The 19,329-nt window shown below is 39.3% G+C and overlaps 1 protein-coding gene across 3 annotated transcripts in view; it reads left to right on the top strand.

Moving 5' to 3' along the window:
- Positions 1-19,329, top strand: part of IntS6 (integrator complex subunit 6) — a 49,177-nt gene that overhangs the window by 22,073 nt on the left and 7,775 nt on the right. For all 3 annotated transcript variants that reach the window (XM_045767195.2, XM_045767198.2, XM_045767196.2), the window contains 10 exons: positions 133-313; positions 4,023-4,154; positions 5,958-6,259; positions 11,634-11,786; positions 11,972-12,199; positions 13,735-13,878; positions 15,680-15,785; positions 17,706-17,866; positions 18,537-18,617; positions 18,893-18,985. In XM_045767195.2, coding sequence (XP_045623151.1) covers positions 133-313; positions 4,023-4,154; positions 5,958-6,259; positions 11,634-11,786; positions 11,972-12,199; positions 13,735-13,878; positions 15,680-15,785; positions 17,706-17,866; positions 18,537-18,617; positions 18,893-18,985 — 1,581 coding nt within the window. The remainder of the gene's footprint in view (positions 1-132; positions 314-4,022; positions 4,155-5,957; positions 6,260-11,633; positions 11,787-11,971; positions 12,200-13,734; positions 13,879-15,679; positions 15,786-17,705; positions 17,867-18,536; positions 18,618-18,892; positions 18,986-19,329) is intronic.

Here is a 19,329-nt window from a genome sequence, read left to right as displayed (position 1 = left end):
TAATTACATATTTTTTTCATCATGTATATATGTGTAAATTGCAAACAAATTGAAAAGTTGACATAATTCCAGTCACTAGTTTTGCAGCATTTTCTCACACCAAAAATGTTGATTCTTGTTTTCTCTTTTTAGATCTTCCCTCTGCCTAAAGTAAATCCCATTCCTGGTGCCGACCTTACCAAAGAGATCTTTCGTTGGGACCAGCGGTTATTTGGGCTAGTTCTGCGACTAACTGGCACCCCTGCTCCTGATCCAATGGGACTGGTTCCTAGTGATAACTCGCCACTAGATAAATTGTGCGAGCAGACTGGAGGTAATAAACAACTATAACATTTCAATTGTATTTACATTTTATGGGTAGCTATTTCTGTTTGTGTGATGATTTTAATTTTTACCAGTAGTTTGTGCATTTGCTGAATGTTTGACCCAAGGACAAAATTTAAATCAACTATGAAAGTTAAACTTCGCCAGTATTGGGGAAATAATTATCCAGTTCTAAAAAGTAATTAGTAGGCATCTGGCATGCGACCTAGATTATATATAATTCTTGTGATTCTAACATCTTGCAAAATCTTTGGATTTAGACCAGCAGGTAATGTTTTAAAGCTGGTTATCTTGCACTGGACTGAAAGATAAAGTGTGGTTATCCTGCAGTTTAGTGGTTCAAATTTACCTTGATATAGCACTTCCAATAGTGGAAGGTTTGGCATAGCTGAATATCATCCTAGTGTTCCTCATTGCTGGTCTGTTCTTACTTAGCGAGCACCTCCCCATTTCACTGAAGTAGAAAAAGGGGTTAATAATAATGATAATAATAATACTGCTGGTGACTGATTAGTCCTTTCATAGGAGTATCTAAATTTTAACACTTCCCAAATTGGGTCAGATGGGGCTAAAAATAGATACAGTATGATATTAAACATTTGTATTATATTTCTAGTAGGAAAGAGACTTGCTCCTTCTAGCCATGTCAGTTTCTTAACTTAATGATAAGACAGAATTTCATATAGTCCATTTTCTATAGATTTTCTATAGACAGAATTTCTATAGTCTATATCAGGTTCGTAACACTGTCCTTCATTTATGGATTGGGGAATGTGTTTGCTGGTCTCTTGTTTTACCAGGTCTCTTTTGGGGCTTGGACTCTGGCAGTGATTTGTTACGGCAATATGTATTTCCAGCTGTGGTAAACTTTGAGACACTTGTCCCTTGAATTTGCTCCTTGTTCCTTGTTTGGTTGGGCTTCTGGACTCTGTCCTTGTTTACACAGATCTCCTTGTGCCTCTCTGCCAAATTTATTATTTGAGGCACCTTTATTTTTTAGGCGTAGTCCAGAGGCTTGGAAGTCACATTTGCTCTTGCGGAGGAGTTGGGCCAGATGCAGGAGATGACTCCAGCTGTGGGTAGCCATTGTCTTTGTCATTGTGTAAACTACATTGTGTAAACAGTGTTCTAGCCTTGGCCTTGCCCAGGCTAGAACACTGGTTTGGAGTTGGCTCTGTCTCTGGTCCCTTGGCATCTTGGTCAGGAAAGAGCATTGGTGCCTGGGATTTTTCAGAAAAGATTTAGGGATCAGGTCTTGGTCCTTGGATTGTGGGCTTGGTGTTCCAGGTGGTGAGGTTTTCGTTTGTGCCTGCCCATTTCAGATACGTACAGTAATTTTTACTTCGGTGCCCTGGAACGCCATTTCCAGATACCCATGTTTTTCAGTTTTGCATTTAGTTTCTGCAATTCCACTGTTTCTTGTCTCCTAAGTAGGCCTGGCTGTTCCCTAATTGTGAGGTTGTGGTTACACATCTGCATAGGTGAAGCACGGTTCAGAGGCTGGTTGCCTCCTAGCATGTTAGCAGGTACATGTATTGTTTTTGTTGCTGGGATCATGTATTCTTTGCTCATATTGCTTTCTGGGTACAAAAGGAGGCCTCTTAGGAGCTGGTTGGTCTTCGGGGTGCATATTGTCATAACTGGGCAAGATTTGTTCATGGTTCAGTTGGGTATATTTTGGGGAGAGTTATGTTCATAATCAAGCTGAGGTTGTTAGTTTGGTAGATCAATATCTGAATGTCTAATATGGGGACCCTTAACAGATAGTTATGGAGGCAGGTCCTTCTTGCTCATTTAGATCAAATGAGGGCTCATGAAGGATGACGAGTGGTATAATTGTAGTCCCATGTGGTCTCTGGTTACTTAACCTGAAGGGACATATATTGTCAAGTGGAGCTTTTTAAATACATTTCATTATACCAAGATCCCACTGCATTTTGGCTCTATTCTTTCCCAATTATGTAAGCCATAACCTAAAACTTTTAGGTTATGGCTTATGGTTATGGCTGAAACTACCCAAGATCTCTGTTTTCTTCCCTTATCTTCTTATCCAATGACTGACGTTGAGTAGATTTACAATGTTTGTATTTAAGGAATTGGCACACGTGTGTGTGTGTGTGTGTGTGTGTAATTACCTAAGTGTAATTACCTAAGTGTAGTTACAGGATGAGAGCTACGCTCGTGGTGTCCCGTCTTCCCAGCACTCTTTGTCATATAACGCTTTGAAACTACTGACGGTCTTGGCCTCCACCACCTTCTCACTTAACTTGTTCCAACCGTCTACCACTCTATTTGCGAAGGTGAATTTTCTTATATTTCTTCGGCATCTGTGTTTAGCTAGTTTAAATCTATGGCCTCTTGTTCTTGAAGTTCCAGGTCTCAGGAAGTCTTCCCTGTCGATTTTATCAATTCCTGTTACTATTTTGTACGTAGTGATCATATCACCTCTTTTTCTTCTGTCTTCTAGTTTTGGCATATTTAATGCTTCTAACCTCTCCTCGTAGCTCTTGCCCTTCAGTTCTGGGAGCCACTTAGTAGCATGTCTTTGCACCTTTTCCAGTTTGTTGATGTGCTTCTTAAGATATGGGCACCACACAACAGCTGCATATTCTAGCTTTGGCCTAACAAAAGTCATGAACAACTTCTTTAGTATATCGCCATCCATGTATTTAAATGCAATTCTGAAGTTAGAAAGCATTGCATAGGCTCCTTGCACAATATTCTTAATGTGGTCCTCAGGTGATAGTTTTCTATCTAGAACCACTCCTAGATCTCTTTCTTTATCAGAATTCTTTAAAGATTTCTCACATAATATATAGGTTGTGTGGGGTCTATGTTCTCCTATTCCACATTCCATAACATGACATTTATTAACATTAAATTCCATTTGCCAAGTGGTGCTCCATATACTTATTTTGTCCAGGTCTTCTTGAAGGGCATAACAATCATCTAAATTTCTTATCCTTCCTATTATCTTAGCATCATCAGCAAACATGTTCATATAATTCTGTATACCAACTGGTAGATCATTTATGTACACAATAAACATCACTGGTGCAAGAACTGAACCCTGTGGTACTCCACTTGTGACATTTCTCCATTCCGATACATTGCCTCTGATTACTGCCCTCATTTTTCTATCAGTCAGAAAATTTTTCATCCATGATAGAAGCTTACCTGTCACCCCTCAAATAGTGGTCTTCAAATATCAAAGAGTATACATTCATTCCATTTACCTGGGTTCTAGGAGACTCGAACCTCGGACCCTATGTGCGTGAGGCCATACATACGCTTGTATACATACATGTCTTAAAAATGCATTTTTGTTCTAATCTCAAAGTTATTTTCACGGCGGCATAAAGTGGAATTGTCTTACAAGTATAAGTAACTTTAAGAACAAATGAACAAATCCACAAGGGCCGTGATGAGGATTCGAACCTGCGTCCGGGAGCATCCCAGACAGTACCTTAATCGACTGAGCTATAAGTAACCATAAAATAAGGATTTGGGATGGGACGGGGGAAAGGAATGGTGCGCCCAACCACTTGGACGGTCGGGGATTGAACGCCGACCTGCTCGAAGCGAGACCGTCGCTCTACCGTCCAAGTAGAGCGACGGTCAAAAACCGGTGTGTGTGTGTGTGTGTGTGTGTGTATATATATACTGTATATATAATGTACTCTGGTTTCTTTCAACAGGACGATCATATGCAGTGCGTTCACATAGAATGTTTCAACAGTGTATAGACAGCCTGGTACAGAAAGTTCAGAGTGGTGTAGTTATAAATTTTGAAAAAATTGGCCCTGACCCACCACCAGTCAACCTTGATGGTAAATATTAAATTTTAATTTTTGCTTTTGTTTGTTTACTGGACACTATAATTTAGGTTTATGTGATTCAAAGGAATGACAGTGTTTTAATAGGGTCTTCTGTAGTTGTAAAATTCTAAGTTGTATCTACCTGCATTTATTTTGTTGGAATAGATGATCCAGGGAACTGTTACCTGTATAATATTGTTTATCTGGTTTTTTAACTTTTTTCCACCACTTTACTTCCAGACGATGGATATACATTGGCTGTAAACTTTTAATATGACGGTCCCCGTAGAAATCCTGGAAAGTAGCTCTGGTGACCGTTTTGAAACTACAGTACCTATATTATTCATCGCTGGTCCTTGTGTATAATGTTATAACAATGAGTGGAATTTTGCAATACATGCTACATCAATTCCTAAGTACCTTGTATGCTGGATGATCTTAGACAAAATTACAGCAGTAGGCAGTTTTTTTTATATCATATTTTTTTTGCCAGAGCTAATTCTGTTAAGGTATATTGATATTTTTGGATTTATAAAGAATGAATAGAGAATTGGTTCCGTTTTGGTCTACTTGTGCCTTGGGGATCATGACAAACACTATATACCGTATTTGCCGGTGTAAAAGACGCACCCTCGCATACATACGAAGAGATTTTGTGTAAAAAAAACTATTTTAGTAGGTTTCATCATACTTTTATTGAAAAATATTTTAAATTGGTTTTTGTACCCAACTCTTAACGCCTCTAAGATCAGCTGTTTAGTTGTTTATATTTTGGCCAAGAGAATTACTATACAGGATGTGAAACTTGTGTCTCTTGATGTGATGTTTTGTGTTGCCACATCAGGCCACCAGGGCGGTGCACCCAGCGGTGGCACATCATCAGTGCTCTCGTTTTGTTGTCATTTACTCATTGCAAATGACTGATAGACGGATGAAAGTTTAACATTCATTTCAAATTTCTGGGAGCATTTTTCATTTAGATAATGAATAAATGTTTCTTTTAAAGGTAAGTCATTAAATAATGTATGACATTTATCAGGTGTGGGTTATGTATGCTGGGTAAAGTGGTGAGATAATGTGAGCTCCCTTCATAACTGCCGACGTATATCGTAAACAATTTTTCGTAAGTTTGTGATAAGACTAATAACTTTGCTTGTTTTCAATATTTATTACCAACGATTTTTGTGCCTAGTGAACTTGCCCAGTATGCTCGTCTGGCTCCCTAGCCTATGGTGCGTGGTTTCACATCCATAAAACGGCCGTATTAGACGCAGGGAAAATTTTGAATACATTTAAAAATAAAAAAAAAGGCAACTTGTACACTAGCAAATACGGTAATTTTGAGCTTTATTTTTATTCAGATGTTAGTTTTATACTTGTAATAAGAATATTGGGAGGTACTGTTTCAGGATCAGTTCCACTGTTCTCCAAATTTAATTACTACACATTTGACACCTATTCACTTTGAGGTCGTGTAATGTATTGGATTTTGCATATACAGGTACTGGATATATATACTGTATATATATATATATATATACTGTATAATTGTTTTTTGACCGACTTGATTCACTTCTTGTGATCTCTCGGGACATTTGTAACTACCGGTATATAAATATTTTATTAGGGATAATTGTTATATTTATTAAATGGAATACTTTTGTTGTAATGGTGACATCATTAAGGGGTAATTTTATAAGATATGGGAATTTCCTGAAACACTTACTATGTCCATGCTTCAAATATTATTCCCCGTTATAATTTATCTAACCTCACGTGTTTAAATCGCATTTAATTGTAATTTTTTGTTGACAGGTAAAGAAACTCCTGATGTAATAGAAGTTGACAAAGAAAATCAGCAGAATAATGTAGAAAGTAATGGAGGTTTAGGAGGTGGGGGGCTTGGGGGAGGTGGTATGTTGGGTCATATGCTACAGAATGGCAGCCGTCCACATACACCAAACTCTATGCCCCTTCCTCCTCCAAACCCTCAGAGTAATGCGTGGCATAATTGTCGGAAGATGATATATGTTCCAAGACCAGCACAGCGAGGAAGTCCATCGGGCTTCTGGCCAATCCCAGAGTCCTTCTGGCCAGACATAAACACAATATCACTGGTAAGAGAAGCTTTGCTTTGATGAGTGTGTTAAAAAATGTATATATGTATGTTTGATTATCATTGTTCGTGGTGAGGAAGATTGTGTTAGTAGAGTATTGAATCTGTGGGTGAAGATGTTGTCAGTAATTTGTTCATTCAGTGTATTCTACTTGCTTACCATCTGTCACTGTATACAGGAATTTTTTATGCCTTTGTGTGTATGTAATCTGTGTGTACGCCTCTGTGTGTGTGTAATTTCCATTGATGCCTCCTCCTCATATTATTTTCATTTGAAAAAGGTTAGTATTATCTGTTCCTCGGGGTATTTGCATGGTGTGATTGTCTTCTCTGGTTGTTTTATCCTTAGTTGTTATTGCCTTGAACTCCATTAACCTTTATAGCTTAACTCTTAATGTATTTCATCTCTGACAATGACCTACCATTTCCTTTCTGTTAGTTATTCCTTTACTTAGTTCAGTACCCATCCATCAAGTCCAGCCTGCTCCTGTATCTAATACACTCCTAATTTTTCTTACCTTGGTGATACTATTGTAGCACTTTCAGGTTTTTCAACACTTTGCAAGGAATTTGTATGTTCCTTTCTTGAATATTGGGACGATGTCATTTTCCTGATTTCAAGGAGCATATTGAATTTCATGCTGTGTTTGCGAGTTAATGTTGCATAGTTTGTGGTTTGTAATACATGTCTTGAAATTGTATATTTTGTGTATTTTAGTTTAACCTATACTGTATAATAGTATGCAGCAGATATGGATGAGATATTGCAAGGATTGTATATGAAATAGTGTTGGTATTTGCAGAATATTGGAAAGCTACGGGCAAATATTCTCATTATTTTTTACACGTTTTTGTGCCAGTCTACTTTTGGGAAAGTGTAGAAGGTTCATGAGTAATTAACTTTGTCTTCAAAGAAATTAGAAAACGGTTTGAATTTTTTTTTTTAGTTATTAAAGAACAAATTATACTTTTGTAAGTATTAGCAAAGTTAAAATTATTATATTGGGCTTAAATGCAAAGTAGTGTAGTCAAGAAATTAAAGATATTGAAAAAGATGTACATTTAATTTGGACTGAAACTGGGCACTGGTCTGTCACTCTCGTGCAAACATCACCCATTTTGACCATTTCTTTTTTTGTGGAATAGCTCACCCCGACTACACAGTTATCCTTCGTTCCAGTAACCAAGTAATCTGCATGGTTACCTGAATGTTCATAATTGACAGAACATCTTGTGAACATTATCTAGGAAGGTGAAAAAGTGAAATTGTGTTAAATATTCTATGTCGTAGTGACTAACTTTAACCCTTAAACTGCGCAACACGCCTGCAGGCTCACGTCTGGTTTGCGCAACGCGCCTCCGGGTATTTGTATTTTTCACGTTCCATTCAAAACTCCCGCGGCTACATGGGGTTCACATCAGCTTCCTCAGGGCTCTTGTAAACAGACGCCATCTTTAAAAAAAATCGTGGTCCACATTCCCGGGTGTGGGAGCCTCAGTAGTGTGTGAGCAACCAAGGCTGGCGCTCGCAGCATGAGCGCACAGCACTGCTGTTCAGCATGTGACCACAGCATCGCCTAATAATGTCAAAATATATATATAACTTGTATTATTTAGCTATGATAGTGTTATATTAGAGCCTGAGTGTGATAATGACTGGGTACAATGTTCAAATCTCAGTGATTCTATGCTGTTCACGATGTTCACAGCGCTAGCCACAGCACCACAGCATTATTTCGTTCATCTAGGAATCTTCAAATGATTTCTTAGGTTCCTTTTCAAAATAAACGTGTGGTCAATTATTCATTTACAGGAATTAGTGACCAGGATTGTGATAATAGCAGGATTGTGGTTATAATTAGCGTTGTGCGTAGTATTGTGGAAGGAGGAATTTTGATGAGGGAGGGAGGGCGAGAATTGAGGTAACCTCATCGTGTGTGTGTGGCTGCCACTCTTGCTTTGCTCACCATACTAGCTTAGTTGTTCACTATGGGCAACACATATGTACATGGGTATATATAGTGTGTGTATATAGTGTAAGAACAGCAACAGGAGAATGTTGAGAGGAGCTATTTTGGTGAGGGAGGTGACGTAATCGTAGCGTCGTCTGCTGTGTGATTTTTCATGCAGTGTATGGTGGCCACTGTACTGTTTGGACACAATACCGGCTTACTTGCATAGTTCTGGTAAATAAAACATGTAGATAGGTATATAGACCATGTGTAATAAGAACTATAACAATATGGTGGGAGGAGCAATGTTGGCGAGTAAGATGTTGGAGTGAGGGAGACTGACTGGGTGTGGCTGCTCTCACTCGAGGTGTTCTGAATGTGTTCATGGCCAAATGCTCCTATTGGCCCATACGAGGCAGCTGCTATTGGCCCATACGAGGCAGCTGCTATTGGCCCATACGAGGCAGCTGCTATTGGCCCAATTGAGGCAGCTGCTATTGGCCCATACGAGGCAGCTGCTATTGGCCCATACGAGGCAGCTGCTATTGGCCCATACGAGGCAGCTGCTATTGGCCCATACGAGGCAGCTGCTATTGGCCCATACGAGGCAGCTGCTATTGGCCCATATGAGGTAGTTGCTATTGGCCCATACGAGGCAGCTGCTATTGGCCCATACGAGGCAGCTGCTATTGGCCCATACGAGGCAGCTGCTATTGGCCCATACGAGGCAGCTGCTATTGGCCCATACGAGGCAGCTGCTATTGGCCCATACGAGGCAGCTGCTATTGGCCCATACGAGGCAGCTGCTATTGGCCCATATAAGGCAGCTGCTATTGGCCCATACGGGGCAGCTGCTATTGGCCCATACGGGGCAGCTGCTATTGGCCCATACGAGGCAGCTGATATTGGCCCATACGAAGCAGCTGCTACGCTGTGTTCTGAATGTGTTGATGGTGAATGTATATAATGTGTGACAGTGTATAGTGTGTAAATAGATTGTATATATACACAAATTAGCATGATACATAGTAAATATGTGCTGCATATGTGTACACAAGTTTCATGCACGTAACACAGTGTCTACGGACAGTACGGATGTTGTACTGCGATATTATAGTGTACGTGTTCATTATACATTGGATTGGCACATAAAAACAATGAAAATGTATTTGGAAAGGTGCGCAAAAAATGAACGAAAATATATTCGCGGCAACTCGCGCGCCCCGCCCCGAGCGCCCCACCGCCCCCGAGAGCTTATGGCACAGGCGCACGGGGAATGATGACGTCACGCCCCAACTTCCGGACCCCATAGCAGCCAAAGTAAGTACAATTTCGACTTTTTTTTTACATACCCATACTGAGGGAAGGGTTTTTGACACTTTAAAAAGAAAAAAGAATTTTTTCCAGAGAATTTATTTCCTGCGCACTGCGGGGGTGTCACATTTGGAGGCAACGCAGTTAAGGGGTTAAGGCCTGTGGATAACTTGTCTGTGTTTTTTCCTACATAATGGAAATAAGGATTATAAGTGGAGTACCACAAGTGTTTTTACTAGGATCTATCCTGTTTCTAATATGCCAACAACCTAACAGGAAATTAGGCTCTTTCATATTAATTTTTATTGATTCAAAACTAACAAGAACGATTGGAACGGAGGAGGATGACGGCGCTCTGGAAAATAAATAAGATTATGATTTGAAACACAGATAATGAAAAGATAATGAATCAAGTTAAAAGAATGGAAATACAGTGCAGAAAAAAAGTAGGTGGTTTCCTATATCAGAATATTGTAGGCAAGAGACTTGAGAGTAGGCATAGCACTAAATTTAATAAAATCCGTAGGAGTCGTGATGAATGTTAGAACACATGCGGTGGGTGTTCCCACGCACACGCCCTAGTTTACCAGGCCACGATATGGTCAAAATGATTGCAACTTGGAGCTCTACTGAACTCTCAAGGGTTTCCTAAGGCTTCCACTGAAGCCGGACCAGGATTTTCACACAATCCCTCCATGAACTCTGGCTCTGTCATCCAAGCTACCACGGGCGCTCCCCTTTCAATACTCGGAGTAATATTTTATTATTGACACATCACGTTAGTGTGCTTACTCTGTGTACTAAATTTAATGCTAAGAAGTTATCTTGAGGTTATCTTGAGATCTTGAGATAATTTTGGGGCTTTAGTGTCCCCGCGGCCTGGTCCTCGACCAGGCCTCCACCCCCAGGAAGCAGCCCGTGACAGCTGACTAACACCCAGGTACCTATTTTACTGCTAGGTAACAGGGGCATAAGGTGAAAGAAACTCTGCCCATCGTTTCTCGCCGGCGCTCGGGATCGAACCCGGGACCACAGGATCACAAGTCCAGCGTGCTGTCCGCTCGGCCGACCGGCTCCCTCAAGGCATAAAAGACTCGTACATTAGCAGAATAATGTCTGCAGTATTTGCCAAACTCATGATTGATTTCAGGAACTTGGATGAAGGCACATTCCAGACTTTGTAAAACTTAGGGGAGACTTGCTCTCGAGTATGCTTCCCTGTTGTGGAATCTTAACTTGCGTTGTGGTAAAATCAAATCAATCGTCTCAAGATAACCTTGCACTGATTTCGGGAATCAATGTCCCCACAGCCCAGTCTCAGACCAGGCATCCTGGTTGATGGCCTGCTCAACCAGGCTGTTAGATGTGGCTGTTCACAACCTGACATACGAATCACAGCCTGGTTGATCAGGTTTTCTTTGGAGGTGTTTCAAGAGTTCTCTCTTGAACATTGTGAGGGGTCAGCCAGTTATGCCTCTTGTCTGTATCGTCACCTAAAAAAAAAAAAAAAAGGCAAAATAAAACTAGAAAAACTTGAAAGGTATACAAATAGGAAGTCTTGAAGACTGACCATAAGAAAGACTGTGCCAACAAAAACAGTTTTGAGGCCGATATTATGAGCCGAAAAGGAAACAGTAAAATGAATTGAGGAAAGGAGGACCAAAACCTGGTCAAGAGATCAGGACAGTTCAGGAGGAGCATGAACTGACTAGAGGTGAAAAAACACCTAAGGCAACTTGTGGAACAGCGCTGAGGAAGAGTAGACACCAAGCATTCGTATATTCAGCACCGTCATGCATAATCTATCAAAACCCATTTTGTTTTGCATCTACAATATACTCTAGTAAATTTATTTATGAACATTTTAACACCAAATTTATAGGTATAACCCAAGAACGGATAAAACTTAAAAGGAGTATAAACATTCTAGGCATTTCTGAGAGGGACCTTGAGATACTTGAAACATTTACAGTCATGCATGCCCTGACTAGTCAGAATGTTTGTATTAAGAGCTGGTGCTCAATTCACATAATGCCACTGTAACTGTTGTACACCATTCAGCTCGGACACACTAATTTTTGCTATTGAACTATTTTTACATTATTTCAGCCTTCAAGAAGTGCTCACCCAAATGTGAAGTTTACTTGTACAAGCCAAGAACCCATGGTTATTGATAATTTACCCTTTGACAAGTATGAACTGGAACCTTCCCCTTTGACACAATTCATCCTTTCAAGAAAGCAGCCAACGGTTTGCTGGCAGGTTAGTACTGAACATTTGCTCTGTTTAATTCTTAATTGTTATAAAAGCTAAATCAAATGAAAGATTTTAGTTTGCTAATACTGTGTAAGTAAATGAATATATACAAATGTTACTTTTTCTTAGTACAGTATATTTCTTCAAGCTTAGACAAGAAAAAATCAATAAATAAAATTTCTATTCCACAGGTGTATATTCCCAACAGCAGCAAAAATTGTGATGTTGGTCATCCATTTGGATACCTGAAGGCTAGTACAACACTACAGACTGTCAACTTATTTGTCATGCCTTACAACTACCCAGTGCTTTTACCACTTTTGGACGAACTCTTCAAGACTCATCGTTTAAAGTCGACCAAAGAATGGAGGTTACAGTTCGATAATTACCTTCGTTCGATGCCTCCATATTATGCTAATGTAAGCTATAGTATACTATTGTTTCATTGTTTACTTACATTAATAAATTAATTAGCCTCCTGCTTTATTTATATTTTTTATGCTGTCATGTTTGGTTGCTCCCTAAGGTAAGGTCCTATTGGTGTATTGAAGTGAATTATGAACAGTCTGTACCGGCACAGCAGGAAGTCTTTCAAATGAACCTGCCGAGTCATGATGGTGCTAGAGAGGCACTGGAGAATGAATGCAACTTGGTATGACCTTAAGAAGCTTCATGCATTAATACTCAAAGCCCTTCCTAAGCCTACTTGGCTTTCCATATGTAATGCTCTCGACTCATGAACTGTTACATACATTGAAACTTCTCAGAATTTAACAGGACTGCCAACTCCATGCATGCTCGTCACTCTCTAAATCCCTCTGCTAAATTTGTCATAATTTTTCAAAGTACATAAATGTGTTGTGTATCTTTCAGTCTTAATAACATGCCTTCTATATTAGCCATCTCAATTTGAATATCTGTTTAGCTTACTCTTTACCACCATGGAACCCAACTTATTCTTTAATGATCAATTCTCTAACACCCTGGCCACTTTTGATCACTTTTCTGCCATACATTTTGACCAATACATTTAATAGACTAGTGCCTATGTAATTCTTAAAGTTTTCTACATTCTCCCTTATTTAATTACTTATTCCACAGCTTATTCATTAATAGGCATATTTCCCTTTTTTCTCCCATTAGCTTTCAACTTTTGTTCTTATAACATTCCATTCTACTGTCCAATATCATTACAAGTCTACGACTAGCCACTGTGCCTTAACTATATACTCATGTGCGGGGCGCACATGGGAATTCTGTACTGTAATGTTTAGAATTCTGTACTGTAATGTCTTACATGGTGGTGGCTTATGTACTCGAGCAACTAGGAGGGCAGTTGTGTGGATTGTGAAACCCTTCTGGCTATTGGATAGTAGATAGACTAAGTGTGATCCTACTGGGCCCCAAATGTCTATCCTCTCATGTTTGTCTTCCTTTTTGGGAAACCTTGCAGAGATTATGAACCTAACAGAGGTGAGATGAATATTTTTTTATACTGCTCTAATAACATTATTGTGGCAGATGAATAATCAGTTACCAATTACTGCTGTGCATTTTAGTAGTAATTAGGATCAAATTGGTTTTCAACGGCCTAACTAGTTTGTCATGACTTAAAAGCAAATTTCCAGCTTGCAGTGCTAGAGAAGTTTCTGTCACTCATTCATGTTCTTTCTTGCATGTTTTATTCATCACACTAACCTTCACTTGTGTACTATATATTTCTCTTACAAAGTGACTATCATTCATTCAGAAATTGAACCATTTGAGTCTTTTCCTCTTCTCACACCTATCTTCTGCCATTCCACATTTTCCCGTGTATATTTTGTAATTTTAACAAAATCAATTTTGGATTTGTTTTATTGTTAATTCCCATAGGTCAAGGTTAGGTGCATAATGTCATGCATTATATCTTTAATGAATTTAGAACATTCATAATTATAAAATTTTCCAACAGCCCCTGAAGCGTGCTCTTGGCCGAATGGGTGCACCCAACCTTGTTCCCGACAATCTCGACAACTCCCTCAGCTTTCAGGTTACCAATCATCTCAAGAGGCTAAAAAACCAAGCTAAATCAGAATATGAACGCATCTGTCTTGAGGTACTGTCTAGTGATCTTGTAGTTCTATGTGTATATTTTAACTTTACTACTCATTCAGTAAAACAGATCAAAGCTCATGGGAACCTTGTATAGGTAGCTAAAATTTAATTACACATGTTGAGTGCAATGTGATGAATGTTCAATTAAATATTATACTGTAATAAAAATGGCATCAAAATTTATGACGGTAACAATTCACAGAAAAATAGTAGAAATGTTTATATACTGTAGTACAGTGCAGACTCGTAGGGGGGTGAACTATCAGGAGAAAATGCCAAGCCATTATAGCACTTAGCTATATATAGCTAAGTGCTATAATTGCACTTAGTGCTTAGCACTTATAATGGCTTAGCACTCTAATGGCAATTGCTTAACACTATATAGCACTTGGAAGAGATCAGAATAAGGCTTTGGGATGGGACGGGGAGAAGGAATGGTGCCAAACTTCTTGGATGGTTGGGAATTTAAAGCCAACCTGCATGAAGCGAGACAGTCACTCTACCGTCCAGCCCAAATGGTTGGGCGCAGACTCATAAGAAGCTACCACCATATGGAACAGGCCCAATTCTCAGCCTTTGTTCGTATTGTATGCCTACATAGAAAATTGCCTAAATTTCAAAAGTATTATTTCATATTTGGTAATATTTCTATAATGATTAGTTGTATAGTGGGACCCTGTCAGAATGACCCCAGTCAAAGTGAAATGCAGTACTGTACCTCAAAAGGTGCACACACGTAAAATTCATTAAATTGACTCCCATCATTCTGGAAATTTTGTACATCCTAGTGAAATCCATTTTGTGAATGTTTACTATGGTTAGTCATGGTAAGCATGTGTATATCCTCACCAAACCGTATATGTTGTTTTTGCCTGCATTAGCTTCCTATGCTGCACCCCCATTCAGGCCAGTGTAGCAAGTGTCACAGTGGTGTGTAGTGGCAGTATGAAGAGTGGACAGGGTGTCTGGGACTTATTGCCTCCATCCTGGTAGTAACACTGCCTCTTGTTCTTGTATAGCTCATCCATAATAACAAATGTAGAGTGTAGAAAATATCAGGCGTAAAGCCTGGTTGGGAGAAGAGTAACCTTGCCTTGTGACTAGGGTAATTCCTTTTGGTTTCAATAGTAGTCAGGGGAAAGTAAACAATTTCAGTTTGGCAGCAGGATGCTGCTTCTGGAAACTTTGCTTTTTATGACTACTCATAGCCCAGTCGATAGAACTTCGGCCTCACACGCGTGGGGTCCATGGTTTGAGACCCATACAGTCCAGGTGAATGGAATGTTTATTTTACGGAAGTGTGGATGACAATTTATAGGGTACTCTTTGCAGCTTGATGCCAATGGCAGTGAAGAGTCTCTTCAAACTGAGAAAAATAGGACAAGAATTTTTACCTTCATAGAAGGTTAAAATGCAAATGAGCCAGGAAAAAGTACTGTATGAAACCTTTACCACAAGATTGTTTGATTAATAAGTGGAATGCACTCGTAAAGTACTGGCCACCTCCCATCCACAGCTTCAGAAGAAAATATGACAAAGAAATAGATTGGCAAAATAAATTAACATGGGTACACATAACTAGGATGCAGATCCCAGAATACTAGATAACACCCCCTCATAATCACCGATAGATAAGCGCACAGTCACAACAAATATATGTATAAAATTGAAGTATTGGGCAATCATTAATACAGTATCCTTGAATTTGTTACATGTACTCACTCCTGTTTTAATCTTGGTCTTCATTTTTATAACCCTACAACTTAATTAACTCTTACATTAATGGTACATTTTATTGGCAGGTTGAGAAGAGATTATCCCAAAGTAGTTGCGTTGTCCACGAGGGGATTAGAGTACAGCCTCGGCGACCACTCAGCAGACACCTCACCTCCAATCACACATTACAAGGCGAGTTCAAGGACACACACATTTGAAGCCTTAAATAATTACTACTAAAATGCTCTATACCAAGTGTTAACTTTCATTGTGATTCTGGTATACTTTTGCCAGTATACTGGCCAGTCGGCTCCCCCTTCCCCCTCCCTGGGAGGGGGAAGGGGGAGCCCCAGACCCCCACGCCGGTTATCCACCCGTCAGTTCTAAGGCTGATGCCCGAGGCAGAGGTCGTGTGCTTTGGCTCGAGAGATTTTCCAGCACTATGCTTAGTGTGGTGGCTGTCTTTTTCAGTTCCGGAAGCCATTTTGTAGCATGCTGCTGCACCTTTTCCAGTTTGTGTGGTTCTTGAGATTTGGGCACCATACAACTGCTGTATATTCCAATTTCGGTCTCTCAAAATTATAAACAATTTCTTTATTATTTCACCATCCATATAATTAATAGCAAGTTGGAAAGCGAGGCATACGCTCCTCTCACAATGTTCTTTGGGTTCCTCTGACGACAGCTTGCTATCCAAAACCACCCCTTGGTCTCGGTCTTTATTAGAGTTCTGTAATTCCTTTCTACATAACTTGTAAGTTGTGCATGGTCTATTTACTCTTGAATGTACCGAGTGTGGTGGTACAGGTTCTCAATATACCGAGTGTGGTGGTACAGGTTCTCAATATACCGAGTGTGGTGGTACAGGTTCTCAATATACCGAGTGTGGTGGTACAGGTTCTCAATGTACCGAGTGTGGTGGTACAGGTTCTCAATGTACCGAGTGTGGTGGTACAGGTTCTCAATGTACCGAGTGTGGTGGTACAGGTTCTCAATATACCGAGTGTGGTGGTACAGGTTCTCAATGTACCGAGTGTGTGGTGGTACAGGTTCTCAATATACCGAGTCTGGTGGTACAGGTTCTCAATATACCGAGTGTGGTGGTACAGGTTCTCAATGTACCGAGTGTGGTGGTACAGGTTCTCAATATACCGAGTGTGGTGGTACAGGTTCTCAATGTACCGAGTGTGTGGTGGTACAGGTTCTCAATGTACCGAGTGTGGTGGTACAGGTTCTCAATATACCGAGTGTGGTGGTACAGGTTCTCAATGTACCGAGTGTGGTGGTACAGGTTCTCAATATACCGAGTGTGGTGGTACAGGTTCTCAATGTACTGAGTCTGGTGGTACAGGTTCTCAATATACCGAGTGTGGTGGTACAGGTTCTCAATGTACCGAGTGTGTGGTGGTACAGGTTCTCAATATACCGAGTGTGGTGGTACAGGTTCTCAATATACCGAGTGTGGTGGTACAGGTTCTCAATATACCGAGTGTGGTGGTACAGGTTCTCTGTCGTGCATCTGAGTTTTAAAGATGGGTTTCGGCTTTGTCTTGAACCCTCATTTTCCCCGTCATTTCCAAGCAAGTGCATCAGCATTAAAGTGGGAAATGTTTTAATAAAGATTTTTAATCTTTTCAGTTAATTTATTTATTCAAAACTAGATATGAAGATAGTGTAGTGAATAATATATTTTAGATTACAAGGGCAGTTAAAAGATTTCCTCCTACAGCTCGTGTAACCAGAAAAGACGTAGATATTCATATTTTTTCTCTTGATTTTTTCATGCAAGTATTATTATACTGTTTTTGCAAAGAGGAAAGGGGAAGTGACAGTTTTTATGATAATCACATTTTGAGAATTAAGAGGAAGATTCAACTTTGTGCCATTGTATAATGCTCTACATAGCATGGCCTGGCATTATCTGCAATCTTGACAAAAGACCATGTTAGTGGTCTTTTGTGCCACTAACGCTCGGTTAGTGGCGTTTTCACTATATTGTTGTTTTCTATAGTTTGAAGTGCATTAATGTGTTGTATATTTAAATGATATTGAATTATAATTTTGAAAAATTCAGTTTTGACTGATGAAAATAATGTGATTTAAACTCTGCAGATAAACTGGCACCCCTTCGTGACCTAGTTACAGAGTACCCTAGCTTTGTATTAGCAGTTCGTGAAGGAGAAGTTAGTCCACAAATGTACCGAAATCCTTTTGATATTCCTCGCACCTGTCTCCTTGATCAGCTGACACGCATGAGATCAAATTTCCTTCAGGTGAGTGAGTGAGTGCTTGGAATCCAGTAATACCTTAACTTTTGCCCTTAATTGTGGTGATTACCCTCGTCTCTCTCCACATGTTTTTCTCATAATTGTCCTAGTTTAACCCTTCTACTGCAAAAATCATATACTGTGTGTGTGTGTGTATATTTATGTATGTGTGTGTGTGTGTATAATATATATATATCAATCTATCCTCTTATGAACAACAGCAACTATGCTGTCTTTGGATTTCATTATCACATCTACCAGAACAGTATAGTGATACATTATGTACATTTCATGTACAATTGTTATATGTCATATATATATATAAAATGTGTATATATAAATGGGCGACCTGGGCAGGGAGGGTCTGCTGGGCGACAGTTAAGTTTGATTTAACAATTAGTGTGTAAAATTACCATTGCAACTTTATATACTTTTTGTTTGCAAGTCTTGACAAGCTGGAGGGAATGTTGGCTTATAGGGTAACCTTGTAAACAGGTCGGCAAGTTTTTCCTACGTTTTAACACCGGTCTGTAATGAGACATTATTCTCATTATGAATGATCTTTTTTTTTTTTTTTTTCCCTGCATTGTCATCCTCACAACTAGTTTCTTAGGTTGAACTTGTTTGAAATTATTGTTTGAAATGTATGCAATGAATTTGTTTTCCTCCCTCCCAGTCATCCCTGGCACTGCTCTTGACGGAGAGAGACCTTGACCAACTGCATTGTCGCCCTATCAGTCAAATGGGCAATTATCAGGTTAGTGTGATTTCCTTCATTTAGTACTGTACTAAAAAAACATTTTGCCTAAAGGAATTTATTTATTTATTTTTTTAAAGGTTGGGAAAAGGATAGATTGTGTGTTTTTACATGTTCCCTTTATATACTGTACTTAGTTTAACATTTTGATATAACTTGTATAATTTAAAATATTGACAATTGTATTACAGAATACTGGCATACGTTAGAGATGCTTTACTTTGTGCAAGTTCTATGGTTTTGTTTATATTAATCACCAATATTTGTTATTCCAGGATTATTTAAAGAAAATGACTCCTCCATTGCGAGAAATAGAATCGACTCCTGTTAGACAACATATGTTTGGAAACCCATTCAAAATTGACAAGGTTTGTATCATTTTCCTTGTTCAGTTGATGTTATTTTTTATACTGTAGAGTAAGTACTACAGTATATTATTTAATTGTGAATTAACGTTAATTTATGGATAATCACTTTTGAATTGAGATTTTAAAAATATTTATATAGTTATGTTCAGAAATAGTGACTGCACCTGACCAAATGGATTGGTAACTTAAAACAATCTGATGCCTAGTCCATGAACCTGTGGGCAGGGTTTGTATGGTTAAAGTATTACCAGAGGCACAGCACACACTTTAAATGAACAAATCCACAAGGGCCGTGACGAGGATTTGAACCTGCGTCCGGGAGCATCCCAGACACTGCCTTAATC

Source organism: Procambarus clarkii, chromosome 89 (genome assembly GCF_040958095.1).
Source record: "Procambarus clarkii isolate CNS0578487 chromosome 89, FALCON_Pclarkii_2.0, whole genome shotgun sequence".
NCBI classification, from domain to species: Eukaryota; Metazoa; Arthropoda; class Malacostraca; order Decapoda; family Cambaridae; genus Procambarus; species Procambarus clarkii.
The sequence above is the reverse complement of the archived record's forward strand: the minus strand, read 5'-3'. Positions and strand labels throughout refer to the sequence as shown.